The following is a 27,311-nucleotide window of genomic DNA, read 5'->3' on the forward strand; positions in this document are numbered from 1 at the left end:
AAATCTGATCAGACTGTGTGTGTTTGTGGCAGAATATCAGAGATAAACAGCTTTTCTCCAGAGTTATCCAGAGATCGTCACACGTGTGTGCATGTTCTTGTGTATTTTCCCTCAACTGACATGTTTGTTTATGGAGGGAATTTCTAATACAACACAAATACATGGCATCGACGGCCACAAACAGCTCGAACACTCTGGATATAATACACTGATAAAATATGAAACGGCAGTGCAGAGGTCTGGGCACTGCAAGGAGATCCCCCCCCCCCCCATCCACACACACACACACACACACACACACACACACACACACACACACACACACACACACACAAGTTACAGAGAAAATATCAGTCCCAACAAATCATGTCCTTTATCCTCTGAATGTCCATGTGCACTCATCGATCCAGCATTTTTTCGTATTCGGTCCCAGTTCACAGTTTTGTGGTTCTGGATGAACTGGGACCACAGCACTGGTCCAGCATCCAGTCCGGGTGCTGGGGGTTCTAGAGCAGCGAGCTGGTGGGGCTGCCAGGCAGTGGGGGGCTGTGGCTGTGCAGAGTGAGGCTGTGGCTGTGAGACGGGCTGGGGCGTACAGGCAGCAGGTCGTAGTGGCTGGGGATGTGGCTGTTCCGAGGCAAGTCGTACGGGTTCTGAGGGTAACTGGGAACCACCGCACCACCGGCGCCCTGCACGATGCTGATGGTTGGCTCTGAGGGAGACAGAAATGAGGAATTCCAGTACCAGTAAAATAATTAATCAAACTGTCTTTGTCTTTCTTAATTTCTTTACCTCATTTGAAAAGAAGGATCATATTTATTGTCTTTGCAGAATAAAAGAGTGAGACAAGAAAAAGAATAAAAATACTCAAAATTCCTAAAGCCAATGAAATGTCACTGCGGCCTTGTTCTGATTTTTGACCAGTTTGTTAAATTTGCTAATATTAGACGTATCCATACAGCAACAAAATCCACGGCTCCTCAGGCGACGTGTCAGAACCTGCCGGTATTTCTGGCTCAGCAGAGAAAAGAGTTTTGAAGTGCAGCTGTAATTATAAGGTGCCACTTACCCCGTTTCTGTGCTGACAGTCAATAAGTGAAACATCTTACCCACAGAACTCAAAATACCTCATGGCTGGAATCATTTTAAACTCGAGCTCAAGACGTTTTATGTCACATAGTCGTTTATTATTTGCACTTTGTGTTGTGACGCCTTCCTCAGGCTAGAAACGCTGTGTGCTGCTCAGCGATGCCCCTGGTGTGATTTAACGTTTTCTTGTGTAAAGTATGTTTGATAGTTTTTCACCAGATGAAGCAGATGACAACAAAAATGATCACAATGTCAAACACAACCAATATGCAAACTAAATAAATTAAAGGAGTAGTTTGACATTTTAGTCAAGTGAAGACTGGCATCATTCACACGTCTGCCTGTTAAATGTGAAGCAGTAGACAATAATAACCCTTTTACATTATGTGTTGTCTGTGGAATAATTGACTAACTGAATAATTGAATATTGACTGAGGTGATAGGTAGATTTTTATTTTTGTTTTTGCTTGAACGAAGCCATCTGAGAGAACAATCCTCACGCTCCTCTCGTCAAACATACCCATGTCATAGACGTTCTTGACGGGCGCCGTGGTCGTCGTGGTCGTGGTGATGATGGCGGCGGAGCAGCAGTGGGTCATGTGTTCATGGCGAGCCGGCGATTTCATCTCCACATAGCTGCTCTCTGACGGTTTACAGATTCCAGGAGGGTCGTTGATGGTGGCGTACGGGTTTTCACTGTTCAGGGAGCAGGTGCTGGATAAAGAGCCTTTCATGTAATCTAAAGAAAGAGTGAACACACAGAAATCACACACTTTTAACCTTGTGTGTGAGAAATAACGCCCTGTGACTCATGGGAGCACAATGCATTCACATGAATTTACAACATTCTTGTCAGTGGTCAAAGGTCTGCAGATCCTCCACATCTACTTTCTGATATAAAAACTCTGGAGTGCATTGCTGCTGTTGCTGCTCAAACCTTGTGAAGTTACACATTTTAACTTATTAAAGGATGGTATATTCTGTTGTTGAATTACTGAAACTCTTTCAAGATGCTCTCAAAACCAGAGATAGTCAAGGTAAAAAACACACATGGCCTCACTAAAACAAATCAGCTAATATTCTAGCATGACAGAAACATTTCCTGCAAAACAGGCTCCTTGATAATTACAAGAGTTACCATGGTGACAAATATCATTACTGATGCTAGAAATTATCAGCAGCTCTCAGAAATGTCCTGCTGTTTTGACTTTAGTAATATTTCTCTGCATTCTGCCGTTAAAGCTTAATTAAGCTGTTCTATATTTTACATTTGCCACCAACAATGTGTAAACTAAAATCTTCATTTATCTAAAAAAGGCTAAATGATTTCCAAAAACACCTGGGCACTGTGGTTGGTTAAAGGTATCTTAAACAGGCAGAAAAGGACTATTTTCAGCAGCGGATTAATATTAATATTAATAATATTAACATTTGATGCACTGGTGACTATTTGGGGCTGTACGTGAGCAGCTTAGGTTAAAAACACACAGACACTTTGGGCAGCTGTTGAAGGAAACACACACTGAGTGACAGGAAGACACAAAAAGCATTCAGTGATTGTGCAGGAGAGATTTCCCAGGGGAGTTTTGGAAGCAATAAGGGGTCAAAGCAGAAGAAGGACCCTAGCAGAGATGGAAAACACACAGAGGAGAGGAGCCGGATTCATCCTGCAGAAACACAAACACAGTTGTAAGCAGAGGCAGGTACAGCACACATAAATAATATCAAATCTATCATCAATCACTTTTATCTACAGGATGCCGAGGCTCCAGATACACACTTGGGTCTGAGGTTTTTCATGCTGCTCTACTCTTGCAGGCGACTATCTAATTCACATGTGCAAACAACTTCCCTCTAGACCTGAAGTGTGTAAAACCTGCTGACGGTAACTGACAGTAATTTTTCCCCAAGCTGCTTTATTTACTCCTTCTCCTGTTAGTGACTTCCTACGTTTCCCAGAATGGCTTTGGGCAGTCCCTGGTTTGCTTATTACACTCATGGCGGGTTATACTGAACAGAATATGCAAATACAGCTGAAAGGTTAGGCCACAGAAAGTAAACACAGCACATCATGTAGCTGCACTGTACCCACATCTATCGACAAAATGAAATCTCAGCTTTGCCTCTTCAAGCTTGTTAAAGTCTTCTTACTCCATCCTCTCTGAGAGCGCCACACACTGTGCTGGTATATTCAATATCAGCTCGGCCCAGCATCTAACGGTGCAGCTCTGTGATGTTTACAACGATGAAATATTGAAACCTCAACATGTCTGTGGATCATTTCTGCACACGTTTCCCCTGATTCAGCCCCTGATTCATTGAGCGTCTCTGTACACTGCTGATTCTGACACTGAGGCACTGAGGGAACATTTATATCGACTGATTTACAAGACAAAGTTACTATTTGTTCATCAGCTATTAACCTGCACTTTTCGAGTACATTGCTAAAGTCGTATATTCTGTAGGTTAAAAAAGTCCTGGTTTTGTCAGACGGTAAATGAGCACATGTCGAAAACTACATGTGGAATTTCGACATGAAACCGACGTCCAAAATGCAAGAGAGAGACATTCGCTGGTCGAGGGAAATGTTGGAGCGAGAGGACTGGCTGGGAAATCAGAGGCAATGAGGTGATGCAGGGTCAGTCCTGTACCTCTGTAGCAGGGCTCCACGTGGTAGCTGTACCGCTGGTCGATGCAGTAAACACCTGCACAGGGAAATACAAAGTGAAGGTACTGAAAGGTAAAAACATGGAGCACCTACATTCATGTATTTTTATTCTACTCAAAAATTAAAATGTGACTATAAAGTGTCTTTGTAAAACTGTGATCAGACATTTTGATACCTGTTCCCTAAAGAAAGAACTAATGAAAGAGCTAAATGAGTTTTAAAGGCTCTGAAATCCCTGATGGAGAGCTGCATCTTCTCGCCCCTGGCTGCTCATCATATCTATGTATGTTCAGTGATTCAAACAGACCTGGTGCTCATCAGGTCACAAGTGTAGAGTATTTAGAGTATTTCACATGTTCTTTTAGAAAAACCCAAAATAATTGAATCTGTGGTTTTAGATTTAAATTCAGCACAGATGCAAAGAGTTTCTCTCCAGAAATACTACGTTTGTATCTGAAGTGTTAGACTTGGTCTTTACTACAACTGTAATAGCGGGTTAGGGTTGGGGTTAGGGTTCAACTCAGACTGACCCAGGTCACTGAGGTTACAGTAGGCCCCCCACTCAGGAGCACTGTTTCTGTTTCGCTTCTTCGTCTTCCTCTGGAAAATGCACAGAGACCAGAGGCACATTAGAAAACACACACTATTCATGATGAACTGACTTAAACAGGATTTAGAGATTAAACTAAAGTGATTCTCAGTCGGGAAGAGAAAGGGGGCTGATTCACTTTGATCTGAACGTAGAAATAATTATTAAAAATGTAAACATAATAAAGACAAACTGTGAATGACGTTGACAGATTTAATATTCAAAATGTTTATGGTCATTTTTAAACATTGATTTCAGACAAAATCAGCTCCTTATTTCTCAAAAGGCTAAAAACCATCACTGCCTGGTTGTTCTGTGTAACTATGGTTGGACTGTTTATGTTATATTATATTTATGTTTATATCCAGGTAAGAAAACGTGACATGAAAACTGAGCCAGTCAGTTTGAGCCTTGGAGTAATTTAATCATAACATGAGCTGTTTTTACTACAGTACAGTGAATAGTAAAGGGCCGTCTGTTATAAAACCTTCTGCACTGACAGATTCACTGTCTGTAGAAACACTTTCACATTGTTTCTGGATGGAGACGTATCTGTTGAATTTTTAAAGCTGATTATTCTGTGATCACCTTTAACAAAGTCCTGTTCATCTCCACTGTCCTGACTTGGAGGCGGATATTTTAAACCATGGGCAGTATAGTTACCCCAGGTCCTCACTGGGAAAATATTTAAGCAGCATATGAAATCGTAAATAAAATATTTCCTGACAGGTTCAAAATCTTAAATATTAAAAGCTGCAGCTGATCTCACGTCAGCATCCTGCAGCGCTAACCAGCAGTAAACCGTCTGTGGGCACTTTCCTCACGTGGCAGTCAAAATGTTTTGACCCACCTTGGCGGCGCCCCTCTTGTCCGGCCTGGCGTAGTGTGCGGCGTAGGCGCAGGGCCCCAGAGCGCGGTAGCTGGGGTTGGAGAAGCAGCGGCCTATGGAGCTGTTACTGGGAGAGGACTCTGCAGAGGAGAGCAGGCCTGTACACTGCAGCCCTGCTGTCACCACACGGCGTCAGTACATATGCCCATGTCCTAGCCTCTACATGATGCACAGGCAGGTGCACAAACACACAGCACACCTGGCAACTTGAGACAAGGTGGCTAAACACAGAAAGTGACATTTTGGAAGCTGCAAATGAAAATGAAGGAGCTCGAACTTGAACCAAGAGCAAGAACTTCATTTACATTCATATGTGACAGTGTCGATCGATGCTGAAACAACTGACAGGAGAATAACCAGAAATTATTTTTGATAGTCGATTAATTATTTAGGTAATCTCTCCAGCAACAATTCCTCTGATACAAGATCTTTGCATTTTTGGCTGGATGAAAAAACTAATTTAAAGGGACTTGTGATATTTTTTCAACGTCTGTTTTCTTTGGATGATTGTTTTGGTCCAAACTGCCTGGAAACACCTGGAAAATAAAAGGACCCACAGTCCGACGTCTTACCTGACAGGGAGTAGTCGGTGGAGCTGATGTGCAGGGCGGGCGTGTAGGTGACGCTCGGCACGTGATGGCCCTTCTCTCTCTGCCGATAGCGGAACCAGATCACCAGACCGAGCATGGCCATGATGAGCAGCAGCAGGAAGATGATGCCGAGGACGGCGCCCGCTGACTGGCGCTCTGAGGCCAGGGCTGGGCTGATCTTGGTATAGGGATTCAGTTCCTCCATCATCAGAGCAGCTGAAGAAAACAGGGACAGACAACAAGAAAGAAACTAAACTTTTAAATGAAGTTTCCTATAACTACTATAAATCTTACTGATAGTGTTTGCTTTAAGAAAGATTTCTCCATGAAGTTTCTCAGATTATCTGCATTTGCGACTAAAGTGAGAAGATGTTTGAGTCACACAAGTATGAAAGGACAACACTAACAGTGAATTATATCATATATTATTTTTAAAATATATACAAGTTCAGTAAGACCCTGCAGACATGTCAGTCCATCAGAGAACTCTTTGTCCCTTTATCTTACAGAAACACTTTCTCATCCTGCTACTTTTCCTCCTGCTGTACAGATCCATTAGTTCTCACCCTGGTCACAGCGGATGCCTTTGAAGCCGATGCTGCAGTAGCAGGTTCCCGTCACATAGTCACAGGTGGCATTGTTCATGCACTCACACAGCTGCTGGCAGCCATAGCCAAACGTCCCTGCAGGACACTCTGGATATGAGAGTAGAGTTTTAATACGCCTTAAATCCTACACAGATAGTACGGTATCATGTGAAATCTCATAATTGCAGTTTAATAATGTTTTACCTTCATGTAGTGACACAATCCCTTTATGGATCGAATGTCTCTAGACTTCAAACCACAGCAATGTGTGCAAAAAGGAAATCTTGATAATAATAAATCTTTTGAATCTACGCTGGATCCATGCTGATAATGTGCAGGGGTAACGTTACACAATTAAGTTTTTCCGCAGCAAGTAGAAACTTAATTTTCATGACTATCGGCAGTGAAAATACAAATCATGCACCATATTTCACACCATATTCCTCAAATTTGATTGTTGTCCCCCTGACAGTATAAAAGAGTAGTACATGTTTAGTATTGGTTACTTTTCTGGACTGTACTTATGGATAAACTCCCTTTTCACAGTATATGCTATGTTTTATGACGTAGTAAATATTCTCCAAGTGTTAATGGATAAAATACTCAGACAGATTTTATTTACTGGTCTATCCAGCAAATTCAATATCTTAACATTTCAAGGAATTTTATGGCATTGATAAAAGAAAAAAAAAACAATAAAATTTGCAGAGATATGGGAGACATGCCAGAGTAGAAACGGCATTGAATGATTTCTATCTTCTCACAGTAAATGTCGATTGCTCACAGTGTTTATGAGGCATTTGTTGAGTTTCCAGTTGCTGCTGCGAAACATATATTTCTTGGGTGGGATCAGTAGGTTTATCGAAATGTTTATCAAAACCATGTTTATCTTTTCTTAAAAACAACAGAGCAGCGTCACAAAAATAAACAATATTCATTTGAACTTAAAATTTAACATATGACAGAGTTTTATTACTGTTGAAATATCCAAACAAACTGAATCATGATAAATGGCATCGTGTCATTACAATATAATGATATGGAACTTTATTTTGTAATGACACGATGCCATTAAAGAGATTAATGGGATTATTGCAAACAAGTCTGCCTCAACAACGCACATTAACGTAAACATGGACAGGAGCACACTCACTAAGTTCACAGCTCTGTCCTATGAAGCCCGTCCTGCAGGAACACAGTCCGGTGATGTGGTCACAGTCCGCCCCGTTCTGACAGCGACACACCTCTGCACACTGAGAGCCGTAGAAACCTGCAGGACAGCCTGGAGAGGAATACACAACAACAGTGATTCACATTGGTTTTATTTGTCATATGCAGGTTAACATTCAGTTAATGCAATGAAATGTTTATGGACAAGAGGGAAGGTGTGTCCTTATATCCTGTTTTCAGCATCTGAAAGAAGAAAACTCCACTTTTGCTCTCTACAAACTCAGTATCTGGGAGATGATCCACTAATCTGGAAACGTATTTGGAAGCAGCTTTTTGGGGACTGGCTAATCTGTTCTGTCACAGTGGAACCAAAATGGATCATCTCTGGAGATTGAACCAAACCCAGTTTGCAACACAGGCAGTTTTAAACAACTGTTCAGACTCCTGGAACACACTCTGGAGTTATTTGTCTTTGCTCCTTTGTGTTTGCAGCAAACAAGAGAGACTCCAACATAATGTTCACACATACTGTAAAGTACCCCAGACATGTCTCCCATTGCTGTGAAGAGAAAACCAGACAAACCTTTAACTTTCCCCCCCATAACTATCTTTGTAAACTTCCATTCAATTTCAGAATAAATGTCTGGGTCAGTTTTGCCACATATATTCGCTTTTAGTATACAAGGGTTGCTCATAAGCTTGTAAGGGCATTTTCATATTTGATTTATATTTAATTTTCTTCTAGACAAACAGAGGAAAATATAAATATTTTGGCCAGAAACCACTGTAGAGGTAACGTTTCTGTCGTTATTCAGAGACTCACTGGTTGTTTTGGGTCTGGCAATAAGAACAATGTAGAAAACACCAGTGTTGTCCCTTAAACCTGTGGAGTTTCTAAACATAAAATGTGTTTACTGCTTTGGTTTCACGTTTTCTGTCACTTTAATACGGCATCATTTCTTCTATTTCAAACTGAATGTGCCGACCGTGCTTGACTCGTCGTGAGGCTCATTGTTAGCCTGTTTCAGTGATGTCACCTCGGTGAACTTCAGCAGCCAACATGTCCCAGTAACCACACACAGGGACAATGGTCCTGCTTTCAGTGATTTAGTGTAACACTACATGTGCACAAAAATAACATGCCACATCTGAGCAGCTGTGACGATGGCCCTGGTCAGAAGATCAACAGATTTATAGCCTTCAACTCCTCAGGTCAGTGAGGAAATGTCTTTTCTCCGTACAAACCAGCTGGACTTTCTCTTCAAAGTGCTTTCACATCCGTGCTGTTCGATGGAGCTAAAATCTGCTCTGGGTCATTTGCTCTTGAAGCAAAGTTCAGTTAATTTTGCCTGGTGTGAAAGCTGCTGCCCTTCGACTCTGGTGCTGAACAACACCCGACGAGGAGCCTCTCGGTCTCTCAGGAGTTTGTGTAGTGAAAACACAAAGCCACAGTATTTTAGGACGATATATATGTGATATATGTGATTTTTGCATCTATTTAATATCTGATCTACTATTCAATCCACCTGCAGGTTGTGAACTGTCTGTTTATGCATTAGCCATGTTTATAGAAGATCACTTTGAGGTGAAGTGCTATAGCGAACATAGGGATACAGGATACGGTGCAACAACTTCGGCTTCAGTCATGACATCTGTGAATTACCTCAGTGAAGGTAGGTGAAGGCGCATGAGCAAGGCCAACGAGGGAACACTAGATATTTGCACTTACACTCTTCTGATTTGATTCGATAATAACATAATATGCCTCTGTTGGCCTTGTATAAAGCCTGTATATTTCAAGTCTTTGTAATATTTGTATTCTTATTCTTCTGTGTGTAAATGGATGTGGAGTTTTACTTACCTCAAATTACTCCTTGAGAGTCCAAAGAATTTGCAAACTGAATTGAATAAATAAGACATCACAAACAGGACTCTATAGAAAAGTCTCTTGTTTCCCTAAATGAAGATACATAGAAAGTGTGTAAACAGAATTTGAATGGTGTCAAATCACCAAGGGCAGAAGGAATAAACGTCTACTGGAGAAAAGTTTCATCGTCTGCCACCAGAGGGAGGTGTAGGTATGAACTATTCACAGCAGGACCTTAACACCTCCACTGCAAATAGTCAGATTATTCTCACAGCTGAGAGTGTATCATGTTTATCACTTATTAGTATTGATCCGTGTGTGTGTGTGTTGTGTGTGTGTGCGTGTGTGCGTGTGTGAGACCTACGCTGAGTACAGTAGAGTCCTGTCCATCCAGGGCTGCACTCACACTCTCCATCTGTAACGCTGCACTGGGCTCCATTGTGACAGTTGCATGTGTGGATGCAGTCTGGACCCCAAGAGCCATGAGGACACGCTGCCAATAACACACACACACACACACACACACACACACACACACACACACACACACACACACACACACACACACACTGTAAGAAAGAAAGATGAACACACACACATACATGCACACCGTCTCCTCTCAGACACACCAACACGAACAGACGTGACAGAGATCAGATTAGCGTCACAAGTGACTGAGTGGTTGTGGGGCCTCTGTTCAGGTTGAGACAGATAATTAACGTCAGACCAATGGATTAATTTCCTTTAGACTATTTTCTCCAGTTGTCTCTGACAAGTTCATGGTCATGCACAATGGAAGGAAAAACAAAATGCAGAGGAAATTAATTTTTACTTGGTTGTTCTTTGGAAAACAAAGAATTGAGGTCGATAAGCAGTGAGGTGAGCAAAGAAAAGAGTGTGTGTGTGTGTGTGTGTGTGTTTGTTGTGTCTTACGTTTGGAGCAGTCCTCACCGATCCATCCGGGGTAGCACTGACAGGAGCCGTCAATGGGATTACAAGTGCCGTTGTTGGTGCACAAACACGTCTCAGCGCAGGCTTTACCATACTTTCCACTGGGACACACTGCAGGGACGCATGAACACACACACACACACACACACACACACACACACACACACACACTTGAGCATGACTTCATTACAGCTACACAACAGCATAAAAAGCTTCATTTCATTAGGTCAAAAATAATATTACAATAAAACTGCTTTCACAAAACAATAATACAATGTGCTCAAAAATGAAACAGGTCTGTATTAGAGACTATAGTCTCTGCATGAAAATTATTTTTTTATCTTATATATTTATATTATTATTTAGAATTAAGATCCTTTTTTTATTATGGCGCATTTTTATGCCTGTATTTTCTGTAGGTTCTGATTTGAAGCAGGTTTGGGTTCCTGGTCAGCATTTCCACAACATGCCAACGTTACACTGGTCAACCGTCCAACACACAAGATAAAAACACAACCCATTCAGGAATATTAATGAGACATTATACACACACTGACATTATACACATTGATAACATGCTGTGCTATGAAAATAAAGGGAATGCTCATCAAAAGCATCAGTGACGAGCAGTGGCTGAAAACGTTTAGTTGATGTTATAGACATTTATAACTATACCTACAATTAACATATCTCCATCTCTTTAATGTTAATGTTAACTTATTGATAAATAATCCTTCGTTCATAAATTAATATAAATAATATACGAATAACAAACAATCCTTTCATGTTTGTTTGAATTGAGTGACAGAAGAAATAAACATAAACAAGAGCTATATCACTTCATCATTAACTAATTATTGTTAATGAAGTAAAATAAGAACACACACACATACATTTAATACATAAGGATGAAAACATGAAACACAAACTGAATATGCTGGTGTATGAAACAAAAGAGCAATAAAAAGACAAAGAGCATTAAATAAGGAAAATGAACAGTGACTATAACAGTAATGACTGAGATCAGACCCTCCCAATGACACTAATAACAAGCAGGAGCTGCAGGTTTAATGGGGGCATTAAAAGATTCAGGCAAAGTTAGACAGACTGGAATTTGACTGACGAGGCAAGACTGGTTCCTGTGAAAACGTGAGACAGGAGCATATTTGAATCAGTCACAAATGTGGATCCGCATCAGTCCATTGTGTTTTTGAAACGCAGGCACCACTGTGCTGCAGGGAACAGCCCCGAGCAAACGTCCAGTATTTGCCAGCTGAAATAAACATGATCCGTTGGAGCTCGATTCATTTGACTCAAGTTATTTGTATTCAAGTGCAGACACAAAAAGCCTGGTGCCAATATTATGAGCATAACTGCAAGTACACAAATTCAAGACAACTGTACAAAGGTGAAAAACATGACTGAAGGAAAATTTAAAGCCCTTTCAGTCAACATGACGCATTATTCCTGTAAACTGGGCACACGTGACCTTCTGTTTCAGCAGAACATTAATGGTTATTATCTTTAATTTGTCCTTTACGTTGAGAAAAGAAAGAGGCTTTTCAACACTTTAATAGCATTTCTTCTGCTTTGAAACACACCGACTCCTATAGAGCTGTCTGAAATAAATCATCACTGTTTGTTGATTGTTTACGTCTCAGCTCAGGTCGAGTCAACCGGACAAGGCAGTCGGCAGGAAAAAAGAAAAGTTCTGCTCAGTGTCACGTAGAGAAGAACTTTTCTACAAAGTTAATTCGCTTTCCAGGCAATCGTTTTAGAGAAATGCACATCCTGTTGCTCAAGGATGTAATACTTGTTAATATCCACATTTCACTTAATGCAGTTACACTAATAAAATACTGAGACACAGATACTGTGATGTCTGACAAGCCTGGATTAGCTGAGTATTATGTGCTCTGGGTTTTATTATTTTTTTATTATTGACAATAAAATGAGAGACACTGCTACTTCAGCGTACAATATTTCCATGTAGTTTTCAGTTTTATCTGAAATGTGTGAGTTTATTAAGTTAAAAAAGTGCTTATTAAAACTTCACATAAAGAAGCTCCACAGTGTTTTTTCCCTGGGCAGCACAAAATGAAGTTAGGCTGAACCTTCAATTTATATTTCAAACAGCTCCAAGTGAAGTGTAAAAGTTAGAAATATTACGAGCTGGCATTTAACTTGACCTTACCTCGTGATACCAAACTTTAAAAGCTTTAATGAGTAGCTGAGCTGCGAACGTATGACAGAGCAATGACAATACAAGATCAACGTGTGCGTCATAAAACATCACGGCCGTATTTTTAGCGTGTTGCTGTGTCGTCCTGGTGTTAATGTTTGAGCAATGAAATAAAAACATTAGAAATACATGAGCATGTAGATTATTTTTATAACCTTTATTACTATTATTATTATTTTCACAATATGCTTCTACACTGATTTGCAGATTACTACATTTTCCACCTGCTACATAAACTTCATTGTCTTAATAGATTCTGCCTGTCGTTGCTTCTAATAGTCATTAGCCAGCCAAGCATATTGCTTCCCTAAAAAATCCCAGGAGGGCTCTTGACTGTGAATATCACTGTGGTAAAGATCATTATGAACGCTTTAACGAAGTGTCTGCACTTACGTAACCGTTACCAATGTATGACTAGTGTCTGTAAACTTTGGATCAAAGAAAATGAACCGTGATCACGACACTTTACTAAAACCAGGAGAATTTAGCAATTAATTAGCGGAGCAGGGGCCGCTGGGTTGCTCCCTGGTGATCTGCTGCCAACTTTGCACACCGAATGTGTTTCATACATACATGATCCTGAGAGGATGCAGTGATAACTTTAATCTAGTTACCAACAGGTCCACTTTTCCCCTGCCATGACAGAATATAATAATAATCTATAATAATCAGCATCAGGGCTGCTTTGAGGTTAGTGTCCACATACGTATGTTGACTTAAAGACACAGACGTGCTAAAATATTTAAGGTGAAATGAAATCGTGCCCTTTACAGAGAACACATATGTTCTTACGTGCTGTGTCAGTAAATATTCTGATCTATGTTCAGCCACCTAAGAGGAATAAAAGTAGGTGAAGAATCTTGGTGTGATTCTTGGTGTCTGGATACAAGACACAGACTAATGAAGAGATTTGATTAGATTGACAGAAAATACATGAGAGATAAGACAAAGTACACGCTCTCCTTCGTAAGATGATGTAAATTTTAGATCTTAGTTTCTACCTGAATAAGAAATTGGATTTAAAAAGGAGAAAATCCTTTTTGTCCATGAGTTGTTTTCTTTTGAGATGGAGCAAACCCATTTGAGAGTTTACCATTCAATAAGATCATTAGCTTGAACAAAAGGATATTCAGCGTAGAGAGAACATGATGGAGCGGGATGGCTCTTCAGGCGGTTAAAAGCCCAGTGCTGGACATCTGATTTATCAGGGCTCAGCCAGTTATCTATGAGCCTGCTCAAAGCTGCAGTGGCCAGCAGAATGGCTAATGTAGGACGGAGCCTCACTAAGGCCGTCTTCATGTTTAATGATGATGAATATTTCACAACACACTCCTCCACGGTCTCTTTTTAAATTTCAACTTGGCAACAAACCTTTGGGCCAAGTCCTCTCACCGGAGAATTAACACCTGTTTAACCTGCAGAGGAGCCGAACCAGGCTGAGATACTGGCGAACGGCAAGAATCGGTAAAAAGATTATTCAGATAAATGAAACAGATGGGAGACGTTGTAAAAAAGGACGTAGAATGAGCACAAGGATTAGAGCTGTTCTCTCCCCTCTTTCATTACCAATATTGATGTGGACATTTAAGGGCTTTGCGTTGGATGCAGGGTTTCAATTCTGACCTCAAGTTAATTTGAGATGTCGGGGTCTAAACAAAAAAACTGTTTCAGAGACGAAGATGTCAGGAGGTAAAAATGTGTAAGATCTGAAAACAGACCAGACTGTGATGATGAAAAATGTGAGAGAGAAGCAAAAACAAAACAAATAGCGAAAATTTCTGTTTCTTCATTATAAACAGGAATTGACACCCGGGTTTCGTTCCGTATCTGTGGTTTTTGAGCTTGTAGAATCGATGTAGTTTCTCAACGCGGTGACATGTTTTTTAATGGTCGAGTCACGGTTGTCAGTTCCTGTGCATGAATAGATGAAAGAACCATTAATTAAATTTTATACAAACACTAATATTTTTATATGATCTGACTCATACTAAAGCACAGTTATGTCTTTTTTATCGGTCTCTGATGGAGCACATGCAGATTCTTACACCTGGCACACAAAACACTATTTCAGTCAGCTTGTGAATTTACATCAGTAGTTGCTTCATCGAAATCATCAACGTGTCTCTTGGACCCCATCCCGACTAGACTGCTTAAAGGCACCCTGCCATTAATGAACTCATCTTTATTGGACTTGGTAAATTTATCTCTAGTATCAGGCTACGTACCACAGGCCTTTAAGACTGCAGTAATCAAACCTTTACTCAAAAAGCCTAGTCTTGATCCAGGAGTCTTGGCTAATTATAGACCAATATCCAACCTGCCATTTATTTATAAAATCCTAGAAAAAGCTGTTGCTAAGCAGCTATCAGACCACTTACACAGGAATGAACTATTTGAAGATTTCCAATCAGGATTTAGAGCACATCATAGTACAGAAACAGCACTGTTGAAAGTTACCAACGATCTTCTCTTAGCCTCAGATAATGGACTTGTTTCGATACTTGTCCTCCTAGACCTTAGTGCAGCATTCGACACCATTGACCACAACATCTTATTACAGAGACTGGAGCATGTGATTGGTATCAGAGGAACAGCGTTAAAGTGGTTCCAATCCTATTTATCGGACAGATTCCAGTTTGTTCATGTCCATGATGAACCTTCCACACGAACAAAAGTTAGTTATGGAGTTCCACAAGGCTCCGTGCTAGGACCGATTCTGTTCACCCTGTACATGCTTCCTTTAGGATATATCATTAGGAAGCACTCTATTAATTACCACTGCTATGCGGATGACACTCAGTTATATCTATCTATTAAACCTGTTAACACAAACCAGTTAACCAGACTTCAAGCCTGTCTAACTGACATAAAGGCCTGGATGACCAGTAACTTTTTACTTTTAAACTCGGAGAAAACAGAAGTCATTATATTTGGGCCTAAAAATCTCAGAAATAACTTTTCTAAAATTATAGCTACTCTAGATGGCATAGCCCTGGCCTCCAGCACTACTGTAAAAAACCTTGGAGTTATTTTTGACCAGGACATGTCCTTTAACTCACACATAAAACAAATTTCTAGAACTGCATTCTTTCACCTGCGCAACATTTCCAAAATTAGGAACATCCTGTCTCAAAATGATGCAGAAAAACTAGTCCATGCATTTGTTTCCTCAAGGCTAGATTACTGTAACTCATTACTATCTGGATGTCCTAATATCTTAATAAAAAGCCTCCAATTAATCCAGAATGCCGCAGCCAGAGTCCTGACAGGAACTAGCAAGAGAGATCATATTTCTCCTATATTGGCTTCTCTTCATTGGCTCCCTGTAAAATATAGAATAGAATTTAAAATCCTTCTTCTCACATACAAATCCCTTCATAATCAAGCTCCTTCATACCTTAAAGACCTCATAGTACCATATTATCCCAATAGACCACTTCGCTCTCAGAGTGCAGGCCTACTTGTGGTTCCCAGAGTTCTCAAAAGCAGAATGGGAGGCAGAGCCTTTAGCTATCAAGCTCCTCTCCTGTGGAACCAGCTCTCAGCCTGGGTTCAGGAGGCAGACACTCTCTGTACTTTTAAGGCTAGACTTAAAACCTTCCTCTTTGACAAAGCATATAGTTAGGGCTGGCTTCAGGCAACCCTGAACCATCCCTTAGTTAGTTATGCTGCTATAGGCCTAGACTGCCCGAGGACCATCGGTGCACTGAGCTCCCCTACCCTAACCCCCCCCCCCCTCTCTCTCCCACCTCATGTATATTCCACCATTGAATGTTACTAACCTTGTGCTCTCTCTCTCCCCTAGTTTGTGCTCTCTCCCTCCCTCTCTCTCTCTCTCTCTCTGTACCTTCTGCAGGTGTCCCTGGTCCTGGAGCTGTATATCACTGATGTGCAGTTACTGGCCCCACCAACTTGCAGTGTCTATTTGTTGTTTATTGTTGCTGTTCTTTTCTCTCTGCTCTATCCACTCACCCCAACCGGTCGAGGCAGATGGCCGCCCAAACTGAGCCCGGTTCTGCTGGAGGTTTTTTTCTTCCGTTAAAGGGAGTTTTTTCCTCTCCACTGTCGCCAAGTGCTTGCTCATAAGGGAATTGTTGGGTTTTTAGTTTTAGTTTTTGTAAAGTGCCTTGAGATGATTTGTATTGTGATTTGGCGCTATACAAATAAAATTGAATTGAATTGAATTGAATTGTGTTACGTGAACACAACAGTTAGACCGTACAGGTTTAGTTTAGCGTCGGATCTCATCACTACATGCAAAGAGACACAGACTGGGGAGTGAGGACAATAACACACCCCTTCGGGAACTCGTGGGCCCCGTGCACTGCATGATAACAACAACCATGCAGGTGCTGTGCACGTCACACCGTGTGAGATGGGTCTAAAAATGTCAGACTAGATATCAGGCATGTCAGACTGTGATGAAGACCTGGTGAATTGTAGCAGAACCGTCATCAACTCACTTCACCCCTCTGCATCACTGGAGTTCAGCAAATTCAGTAAAAACTTTCCATCGTTCTGACACTGGTTTGAAGAAACTTTGCTCAAACAGGATCCTCATGTTTCATGTTAGTCAAAGTATAATCATCCAGTGTGAGGGTGGATGGATGGATGAACATCAGGAGGAGCAGCAAGTGTTTGTAGGCAGAGCATTGACAAGTCTGTCTCTACCAGCTCCCAGAATACACACTGTGTGTGTGTGTGTGTGTGTGTGTGTGTGTCGATTAAAACGCTCACAGTCTCCATTGAGATGAAAAGTCCATTATGAGACAGTTTAAGCTTCTGTCTATATGGGGACTTGGCTAGATGCTCTTCAACACCACTGTGCAAACTGGAAACACATTTATTAAAAACTGTGAAGTTGCTTTATACAGTTCTGCAATACTGTTATTTAAAGGGCCATTCCACTCATTTTACACGTTCATTTGTCCTAAAGAGAGTTAGTCAACAGCTAAAAACATAATTATACAGTTTCTTCTGTGGCTCTTGAGCAGCTTTGTCGTTAGTAATGCGAGGAGGGTTGTCTGAGCTCAGGCCTGACAAACAGAGGGCTGGACTTGAAAGATATCGTTATTTACTGGTCGAGCATCAGAAGTAAAGGACTAAAAATCAGGGTAACTTTGCCTTTGCTGCTTTGATTCTCACCATCCTTAAACTTTGTGAAAGCACAAAACTAAGTCACTGCAGAACCCAATTAAAACCTGTGGATGGGATTTTTATGGAACTATATCTGCATAGACTGAAACAACCATTTCACACTTTTAATTTCAGTTTGGCTTTTTCACAGGTTCAAAGCTCGAAAGCTTTACTCTGTTAAATGCTGCACAAGTGAAGATTTACCCATCAAAACTCTTTGTCCTGAACACACACACACGCACACACACACACACACACACACAGTAAGAAGCTTGAGGAGTGAAGGAAGCTGTCACTGACCTTGGTTGCAGATGGAGCCAAAGAAGCCAGAGAGACATTCGCAGTGGCCGGTGACATGATGGCACACCCCGTCACTGTGGACGCACTGAGGACACGACTGGCTGCAACGATGGCCGTAGAAACCAGGAGAACAAGCTGCAGAGGGGGCACACACACACACACACACACACACACACACACACACACACACACACTCCCGTTAGAAGGGTGTGGGTGAACAGTGTGTGTCTGTGTGACAGTGAGAGAAATCCATTTCAGAGTCGAGGGGAAACTTCTGATTAGTTTTCTGATTAGTTCTTTGATCACTTTAATAATGGATTTCATGGTCCACTTAGTCTCCATTTAAGCTACGTTTTCAAACCCACATATATGAAAGCTTAATAAAGACTATGTCCACAATACCTATATAATGTGTGCCCACCAATGTGGTTTCCTCACACATCCCCTCCTTGGATCTGCTGGATGTATTAGCTTTGCTTCCTCCCTTATACATCTTCCTGAGGCCTCTAATTTGATTTAATTGATGTTCCTCAAAGCAGTGAGACAAGCCTGTGCATGCTGCTGTACCACTTCTCTCATTCTACTGGATTTTACCAATTAAGATAATTGCTTAAACAGTGAGGCGAGATCCCTTAAATCTATCACTGATGCAGGGAGAAGCAAAAGAAAACTGGTGTGTGTGTTATATCTGCATATTAGCATCTCTGTCAGCCACAAACACAGATTCTATTCACACTCCAAGCAGCATCAACAAGAAGCCTGAGTGTTTTAAAGAAGCTGTACGGTACAATGAATAATTCACAGCTCTGTCCTGAAATCAGATTTTAAAATCAATCCACTTCAGTAGATGAAGATGCTGCTCATTTGGCTCTGTGGTATCTGTGTCTGTTGGGTGTAGTGTGTGTAGTGGTGAAATATCAGAACGCTGGCCCTCACCTTTAAAACAAAACATGACTCCCTGTCCAGAGTCAGCGTTTGGTTTGTCCATTCTGGGCTACTGTAGAAACATGGTGCACAACATGGCTGCCTCAGTGAAAAGTGACCCGCTCCCTCTGTAGATTTAAAGGCTCATTCTAAGTTTAAGAAAATCCAGTGGTTGGTATTTTCCAGTGATTACACACTAATGACAACATATTTATAAATGCTACATTACATATCTGCTAATACGTTGCTGTAAATATTCCACATTGTACCTTCAATTATACTGTGGCTGTTTACAGCAACGCACAAATCAAGCGAACGCTCCTCACAGCTTGTTTCTATCAGCTCCACCTTGTGACTGAGAGCATGAGCTATGGAAGTCTCTTCAGTCCAAACTGATGCCAACCTCCACCGGCCAGAGGACAGCAGGAAGACAAACTGTCTTGTCCTCAGCAGACTCACTGACAAAACTAGTTCTCAAGTCGGCTCCATGAAGACTATAGAGGAAGACTGTGTTTACATTTATTGATTCATTGGTTGTATAACCCTGCCAGCCGTAGCACTGCCTATTGAAAATAAACTCATAAAAACGCTGGAGCACATAAACAGATTTATGCTGTTTGTCTGTGCAGGTTTAACGCCACTAAATGTATCTGGTCTGTGAGTCGGGTTAATGTGACAAATGCTCCGTGTTGACTGGACTTTTCATGGTGACACATGAGTTTTTAAGGTGTGAGCTGGTATTTGCAGTGTAACAGCAGAACAACCTGAAAATGTGGGTCACTAAACTATTTGTTAGAGAGAAAAGGCTATCCATGGTGAGACTGCCACAGGCCTTCATACCTTAATGTTATTTAATGTTATTCTTCTTCTTCTTCTTCTTCTCCTTTCGGCTGCTCCCTTCAGGGGTCTCCACAGCCAATCATCTGCCTCCATTTAACCCTATCCTCTGTATCCTCCTCACCCACACCAACTATCCTCATGTCCTCCGTCACTACATCCAAGAACCTCCTCTTTGGTCTTCCTCTAGGCCTCCTTCCTGGCAGCTCTAACCTCAGCATCCTTTTACCAATGTATTCACTGTCCCTCCTCTGAACATGTCCAAACCATCTCAGTCTGGCTTCCCTGGCTTCTTCTCCAAACCATCTAACATGAGCTGTCCCTCTGATGTCCTCATTCCTGATCCTATCCATCCTCGTCACTCCCAGAGAGAACCTCAACATCTTCAGCTCTGCTACCTCCAGCTATGCCTCCTGTCTTTGTCTCAGTGCCACTGTCTCTAAACCAGACAACATTGCTGGTCTCACCACTGTCTTGTCCACCTTTCCTTTCATTCTTGCTGACACTCTTTTGTCACACATCACACCTGACACTTTCCTCCACCCGTTCCAACCTGCTTGCACACGTCTCTTCACTTCTTTTCCACACTCTCCGTTGCTCTGGACTGTTGACCCTAGGTCCTTAAAGTCCTCCACCTTCTTCACCTCTACTCCCTGTAACCTCACCGTTCTACTTGAGTCCCTCTCATTCACACACATGTACTCTGTTTTACTGCAGCTCAGCTTCATTCCTCTCCTTTCCAGAGCAAACCTCCACCTGCTCCCTGCTCTCACTACAGATGACAATGTCATCTGCAAACATCATGGTCCATGGAGATTCATGTCTAACCTCATCTGTCAGCCTGTTTTTTTTACAGTAAGATCCAAAATAAAAACTCTACAATAAAGCAATTTCTTATATTATCTTTGACCAAAGCCAATTAATCGGAGCCAGCTGCTCCAATTTGGTGCTTTACTTGAGTATATTTTCCACTTTTGCAGGTGTCTCCACAGGAGGGACATTTTTACTCCACTATGTTAATTTGTTGGCTGGATGTTTCAGGTTATTTTGCAGAAGTAGATGCTAGATTGAAAATTAGAGTTTGAAGGTTCCCTGTAGAGTACTATGGGGATAGCTTTATGTGTGGGTCCACATACATATGGTTGAGATGAGGCCCTTTTCTGCCAGAGGTTTCACACTGTTACACTGGACTACAGTCGGTGGTAACGTGCCAACGATGCAGCAACGCACCATTAAAGGCAGCACAAAATTACAAAACAAGCCAGTAAACATGGATGCAAACAGTGCAGATTTCAAACTTTTGGGAAAACAGTAACTTTGGAAATGTTTGTTAAGGGAGAAAATGCATAAACACACTTTTTCAGACCTCAAAGATACACACACACAAAAAAACCCTCCAAAAACAGGGCACCTGTAAGTTCCCACTGCTCGTTACTGGTTAGACAATTATCTGATCTTTACAATTTATTTAACTAGGTTCTGTTTGTTATCATAAGCCTTCCTTAGAGTCAGTTTATAACCCCACACATCTATAAAATGAAGTTATATGTGCATATCCTTGCATCTGAAAAACTACTAAACAAACAAACAAATAAATAAATAAATGTTACTGATTCTGAAAATCTTTGTTTCAGCTCAGCGACACATCACTTTGCAGAAGATTGGATTTGGACATTATCTATTAAGTGTCATAGCAGTTTCCTCAACCTGTAACAAACAGAATCATTCAACTGATCTGAGAACAGGAGAGACAATACTTCATTTCATTATATGGAGGATTTATTGTTTTTTATTTATTATTCATGTATAAACACAGTCAAGTATCATACATCTGAACACTAACCGTTCAATTATTTTTCAATAGTGCTATTCCAGGTTTTTGATGTAACGTCTTCCCCCACAGGTAAACTACCGTCCCGACAGCACAGCCACAATGTGTGTGTTTCGTTACCTCGCCTGCAGTTGGTGCCGCGGTAGCCTGGAGCGCACATACAGGTGCCGTCCTCCGGGGAGCAGGAGCCTCCGTTCTCACAGGTGCAGCTGTAGGAGCAGTTGGGTCCCCAGCGTCCCTCCTCACACACACTGTCGCAATGAACACCTGCACAAAACACACAAAACACACACACACATGCACACACACACACACACACACACACACACACACATTCTTAGTGTATGGATCAGCAGGAGGCTTTGGTCGTAGCTAGTGAAGGCCAACAGACTTCCCTAATGCTGCTCACAATGTTTCAGAGGTGCCACTTAACTTGGAAAAAGAGAAGAGAGGATGATGCAAAAAAGGGCAGATGAGGGAACACGAGCAAAAAGCATTTTAAACGTCTACTCGAGATGTTTGCAAGGGAGGAAAAAGTGCAAATGTGATGTTTAGAGAAATGTCAGAGAAAAGAAAGAGACAGAAAACAGCTTCTTCTTTCCTGAATGATGATGATATCTAACTCTTCTGTGGCACAGAGCTCCACTGATGGACTAAAACTATTAAAAACGCATTAATAAAGGACACATTGACATGTCCCTTCAGTACCATGTCCTGTGAATAATAAGGTTTGCAGCTTTAGGCCTAAAGCCACAGAAAGTAGAAAGTGCTGAGAGCCAAAATGGCTCCAAGAAGGAAAGGAAAAGCTGTTAGGGCTAATGATTTAGTTTGAGTTATTGTTGTTATTTTTTTAATGATTGTGTCATAACATTATAGATTAGTAAACAGAGTGGAACTGGGTATATTCCATTAATTTATTGTGATTCAGATGGTTGATGATTTGTCTGGTGCTTGGTCACAAGTGTCTGTGTTTTTATGTTTCGTTATTCGGTTCATGCAGAGCAAATAGATTCTGATGTAGTCAATTATTTAGTAAATGAACCATCTACACATTTTTAAATAATGCATTGGTTAGGTCATTTGTTGTGTAAGATAACAGGAATTGGAATAAATGTGTGTGTTTCCCCAAAGCATCCATCACTATTACATGCTAACAATGCTGGATGTTTGAGGCAGAGACTAATGGACAGATAATGGTCAAAGAATCAGAGCAGACACTCAGAGTTTTTACAGTAGAAATAATCCTGTCACCGTAATGATGTGAGGTGATGTAATAGTGACAGTGCTTGTAAATGCAGTCAAATGCATGTTGGACATTTCTTTCACATTATTAACTTGTTTGACATGTGCTCTGATTTCATGTACTGGTCTGTGACATTAGCATTCAAAGCTATGCTGATACAGTGCTCTGTTTTATACTGTCACCCTCTTGTTCTTCTTGTCACAGGTGTCCAGAAACACCACATTTTAGGCAAAAATCTAAACTCCCCAAATTCTGCTCTGTGCTTTTTGCCCAATAATCATTTGCTGAAGTGTCTCATTCTTTCATCAGTCTTGCATCCGTGTGTGTGTCCTGAGAGGCAGGAGTCTGTCCACACAAAAGCCGGTTTGCAGCACGGATCAGAGGCCTCAGTGCTCACAGGGGACGGGCTGGAGACGGCGGCGCTCAAGAGATACACATTAAATTAAGTCTTAGTCACACACACACACAGGAACAAGCTAACCAACCCATCTAAAAATGGAAACAGAGTAATAGTGAATGTGTAAATAGTGTATATCTCCCTCCCTTTCTCTCTGCAGCCCATTAGAAACTTCCTTTGACGTTGAATGTGAGAGAATATGAGAGTGGGGAACAGCCATTATAACTCAATTAATAAACTACCTCAGACGCCTATTCATTAGGCTGCAAAGTTAAAACAAAGAGGGAAGGAGAAGTGGGCGAGGTTAAGGTAGAGTACAGTGTAAAGTTAATACCTACGGATTATTTCTCAAGTAACAAAAGAACTGAAACAAATTTCAGATCTGACAAAAAAAAATATGTTAATGCTTAAGACCTAATGATCCACTCTTGATTACAGTGATTATTATATTTTATTGTATATAAATATTCTATATTATACTTATGATGTTATGATGGAAAAGTGACGTGTCATTATGAAGTATGAACATAAATACTGCAGACTTTCACTGCTGAACTGAATTAGGATGATCAAAAACTACTTCCATCCATTCTCCATATCACTCAGTCCACTTCTCACACACAGACAGAGAAACACCTACGAACGTTTAGCGTCACGACCCAAACTAACCCCGACCCGTGTGTCTTTGGACTGTGGCAGGACCCTGCAGCATCCAGAGCATCTTATAGTGCTATGTTTATCTCTAATGACATGCAACTCTTTCTTCATTTTATGACACAACAGTTTCTGTAATTTTTCATGTAAAAACACACTAAGGAGAGACAATTTGTAAATACACAGATTTGTCCTTGAACAACATCTCATCTCCCTCCCATGTATGAGGGCTGGATTTTTACAGTTTAGCTGTTCAGGACTACAAACGCTGTTGATTTACGACGTGTGTGAACAAATTTAAATAACCCAGTCCTGAGGGTGTAATCTGCCGAAGCATGGGGTAAGAGTTGGACAAGTGGCCAATCATTTATTTCAGTGCACTGCAAAAAGTATTTTCTCTGCAGCAGAAGAGAGTCAGGAACCGGGGAAAGATGGCAGCGTGACGAAACCATCATACAGGTTTCCTCACCCTTTGCATCTGTTGGACTGTGCCTGTCTCTTCAGGTAAACCCAAGTTTTATATTGATAGACAGAGTCCCCTCATTCATTTCAATGGGAATGCAGGCACAGGGGCCTTTGGGAGAAAAACAACTGGGTGCTCTGGCAAAAAAGTTCAACTCAGCTGAATCCGTGCTGCGACACAATGCAGTGTCACTTGACGTCTCGGCCAATAGGTGCGTGATCAGCAAATTTCTGCTGTTTACTCTGTGACTGTCACAACAGACCATAGAGAAAAGGTTGTCACAGATATATACCCCCCTTCTCAGCGTCTCCCCCATCCAATAAACCTAAAAACTCCTGGATCTGTTGGTAAAGCTGGACTCTCATATTTTTTTTAGCTCCACCAACTCAATACCACAGTAACACAACACTGTTTTCCTTCTGAACGACTGTTAACACAGTCTACAGTCGATGGTTCACTGTACCTACACACGTTTGGCTTCTCGCGTAACAAAAAGGGACACCCCAACAGAGAAGCAGCTCAGTGTTTAGTAGAGAAGAATTTCTTCTACAGGCACTTAGTGAATAAAATGCATATAAAATTGCTGAATGCAGCTTTATTCGTTCTTCTTCCAGCGATGGGATTAATGGGAAGATAATGAGAAAGGTGCAGCAGGTTTGAGCTGATACAACACTTCTATTATCTCAAGGGACTAATTATCATTCAGTCATCACCTTATCTCTAATTATACAGACTAACCTGCTTCAGACTAACATGTTACTTCACTTCTTAATGCCAAACTCATTTACTTCTAACCTTTACGCTAAACTTTGATCTAGATATCCATCAATATATTGATGTTTCTCCCAATGCCAATTCATGACCAGTTCTCCCTCTGGCAGTGAATGAAAACACACTTTCCATATTCATCAACTCACATATCGATCATTGTGCACCGTGGCTGACTGATAATTAGCGGGTAAAATAACTTGAACGTAACTAGTAAAAAAGTTAACGAAGGTTGTAAGAGGTTTAAAGTCACTGTTGTGGATGTTGATTTTAAAAACCAGCGTCCTAACAAAATGAGTCTGGGCCATGAAAGGTGTTTGAGCCTGAGAACTTTTATGAAGCTGAATAATTGAAGAGAGCTGGGCTGTCAAACTCATCCAAGCCTGAATCTCCATCAGTTTTTAGAATTATAGGTTTGAGTTTGTTGTGCGTCATATTGATTTGTTGTCTCCATTCATGTCATGGTGTTGCCTGCACTGCCTCCCTCTTCCCTCTATTCAGCCTCAGACTCTTTTCTATTATCCTCCCCAGAATGTCTGTCCAGGTGTTTTTCACACCTGCCTCACCTGCCCTCTAAGCCCTCAATTCAGGGGGCTGGATTTGGCTCATGATGATGTGTCCTAAAGGACCTGAAGGCCAGACGAAAGGGTAATCTACGCCGGCAGCGGGTTTTGAAGCGTTTCTGGAGTGTTGGACTGATCTCCATCACTCGTCTGTCTCATCTGTCACATTTGTCTTGAAATGTCCACACTGACTGAGAGAAGCACGATCGGAGGTTTTATGTTTTATTACTTTCTTTCGTTATTTTTCGCCTTGTGCACTTTTCTCAAGCTTTGTGTGGCTGGTTTAATGAAATTAAACTTTACTGTAATACAAAGCTGTCAGGTTGATGAATATCTTTAGCTCATGGAAATTAATTTCCCATAAATGCTGGGCAGGTTCTGGATGTTTGTGCTTGTGAAGCTGTTTAACTTTAACATGAAACTACTGTAATATAAACTGAAACTACAGACCAATCTAAAATCCTGGTCTGGTCACCTTTACTTTTACTTTAGGCATATACAGCTACAGTCTGTGGGTGGGGGGAATTAATCAAATCAATAAATAAATCTATATGCTTCATGGATCCCAATCAAAAACTATTTGTGATGCTCTGCAACCTGCAGTTCTGACCTGTCAGGTGGGTCTGAGGACAGAGACGCTGCAGGTCCTGACTGGTTTGGGCTCAACAGATCCAGCTGATGTAAATGCAGGTTATTCCTGAGTGAGCCCAGAAAATTATGTTGCTACTTTACAGCGATCATTGCTTATCGACTTTCGATTACTGCAGGCAGGAGACACTTTTCTGGAAAAATGTTCAGTGTGTCTCATCTGATAAAGGTTGTTGAAGGAAAAGAGAAGTTGCTATATAGTGAAAAGTCACTTTCAAATGACAGATTTTACTGTTTTGTTTTCTTACTTTGTTTTCAGGGGGAATGTATTACTGTCATGTTCTATTTGCTGAAACACAAATATACAAAAAACTATAAATATACCTGTGCAGACTTTAAACGCTCCTCGATAACCTCCAGCTCAAAACGTTTCCCCTCAGAGTCAACAAAGTGCCAAAGTGTTTCACGGTACGAGCTGCTGCAAAGGCGTAACACACAGCACATTTACTGGCAGCTGGTGTCCCATATTAAAGAACAATACTCTTTAAATCCTTTGACATGGCCACACTGGGAACATTGTCTGCAGTGGCCTTTTCAATAATTAGCTTGCTGTATGTGACATACTGTATTTACTAGTGTCTGATAATTACATGAAGGCAAATAAGTGGGAAGAAGAAGAGAATCTATTAAACCCACAATGTTGGATACAGAGGACAGAAGGGACGCACAGGATTTTGTGCTTTTCATTCGTGTCAAAATGTTTCTGGAGCCCAGACGTGGCTGCAGCACTCACCTGTCCAACCTGCAAGGCAGCGACATAAGCCAGTTACTGGATCACAGCCTTCAGCGTTGATGCAGTCACATCTCTCTCTACAGTCCAGCCCGTACGATCCTTCCTAACAACAGCATGAACACAACAGAATATTTAAAGGACTTTCCATGCACATCTGTCTAAATGCTGCTGC

General features: G+C 41.2%; 1 protein-coding gene across 1 annotated transcript in view; it reads right to left on the bottom strand.

Annotated features, from left to right (window-relative positions):
• Positions 1 to 376: 376 nt before the first annotated feature.
• The window catches only part of LOC113137971 (multiple epidermal growth factor-like domains protein 11), a 110,865-nt gene continuing 83,930 nt past the window's right edge, over positions 377 to 27,311 (bottom strand). Inside the window, exons 14-26 of the mRNA XM_026320023.1 lie at positions 27,140 to 27,242; positions 21,791 to 21,937; positions 18,079 to 18,213; positions 10,383 to 10,511; positions 9,814 to 9,942; positions 7,566 to 7,694; positions 6,392 to 6,520; positions 5,808 to 6,041; positions 5,197 to 5,348; positions 4,288 to 4,357; positions 3,741 to 3,794; positions 1,610 to 1,828; positions 377 to 712 (exon numbers count right to left, since the gene is read on the bottom strand). Of these exons, the coding sequence (XP_026175808.1) occupies positions 507 to 712; positions 1,610 to 1,828; positions 3,741 to 3,794; positions 4,288 to 4,357; positions 5,197 to 5,348; positions 5,808 to 6,041; positions 6,392 to 6,520; positions 7,566 to 7,694; positions 9,814 to 9,942; positions 10,383 to 10,511; positions 18,079 to 18,213; positions 21,791 to 21,937; positions 27,140 to 27,242 (1,836 nt within the window). The 3' untranslated portion in view covers positions 377 to 506. The remainder of the gene's footprint in view (positions 713 to 1,609; positions 1,829 to 3,740; positions 3,795 to 4,287; positions 4,358 to 5,196; positions 5,349 to 5,807; positions 6,042 to 6,391; positions 6,521 to 7,565; positions 7,695 to 9,813; positions 9,943 to 10,382; positions 10,512 to 18,078; positions 18,214 to 21,790; positions 21,938 to 27,139; positions 27,243 to 27,311) is intronic.

The sequence above is a fragment of the Mastacembelus armatus genome, chromosome 3 (assembly GCF_900324485.2).
Source record: "Mastacembelus armatus chromosome 3, fMasArm1.2, whole genome shotgun sequence".
In the NCBI taxonomy this organism is placed as follows: domain Eukaryota; kingdom Metazoa; phylum Chordata; class Actinopteri; order Synbranchiformes; family Mastacembelidae; genus Mastacembelus; species Mastacembelus armatus.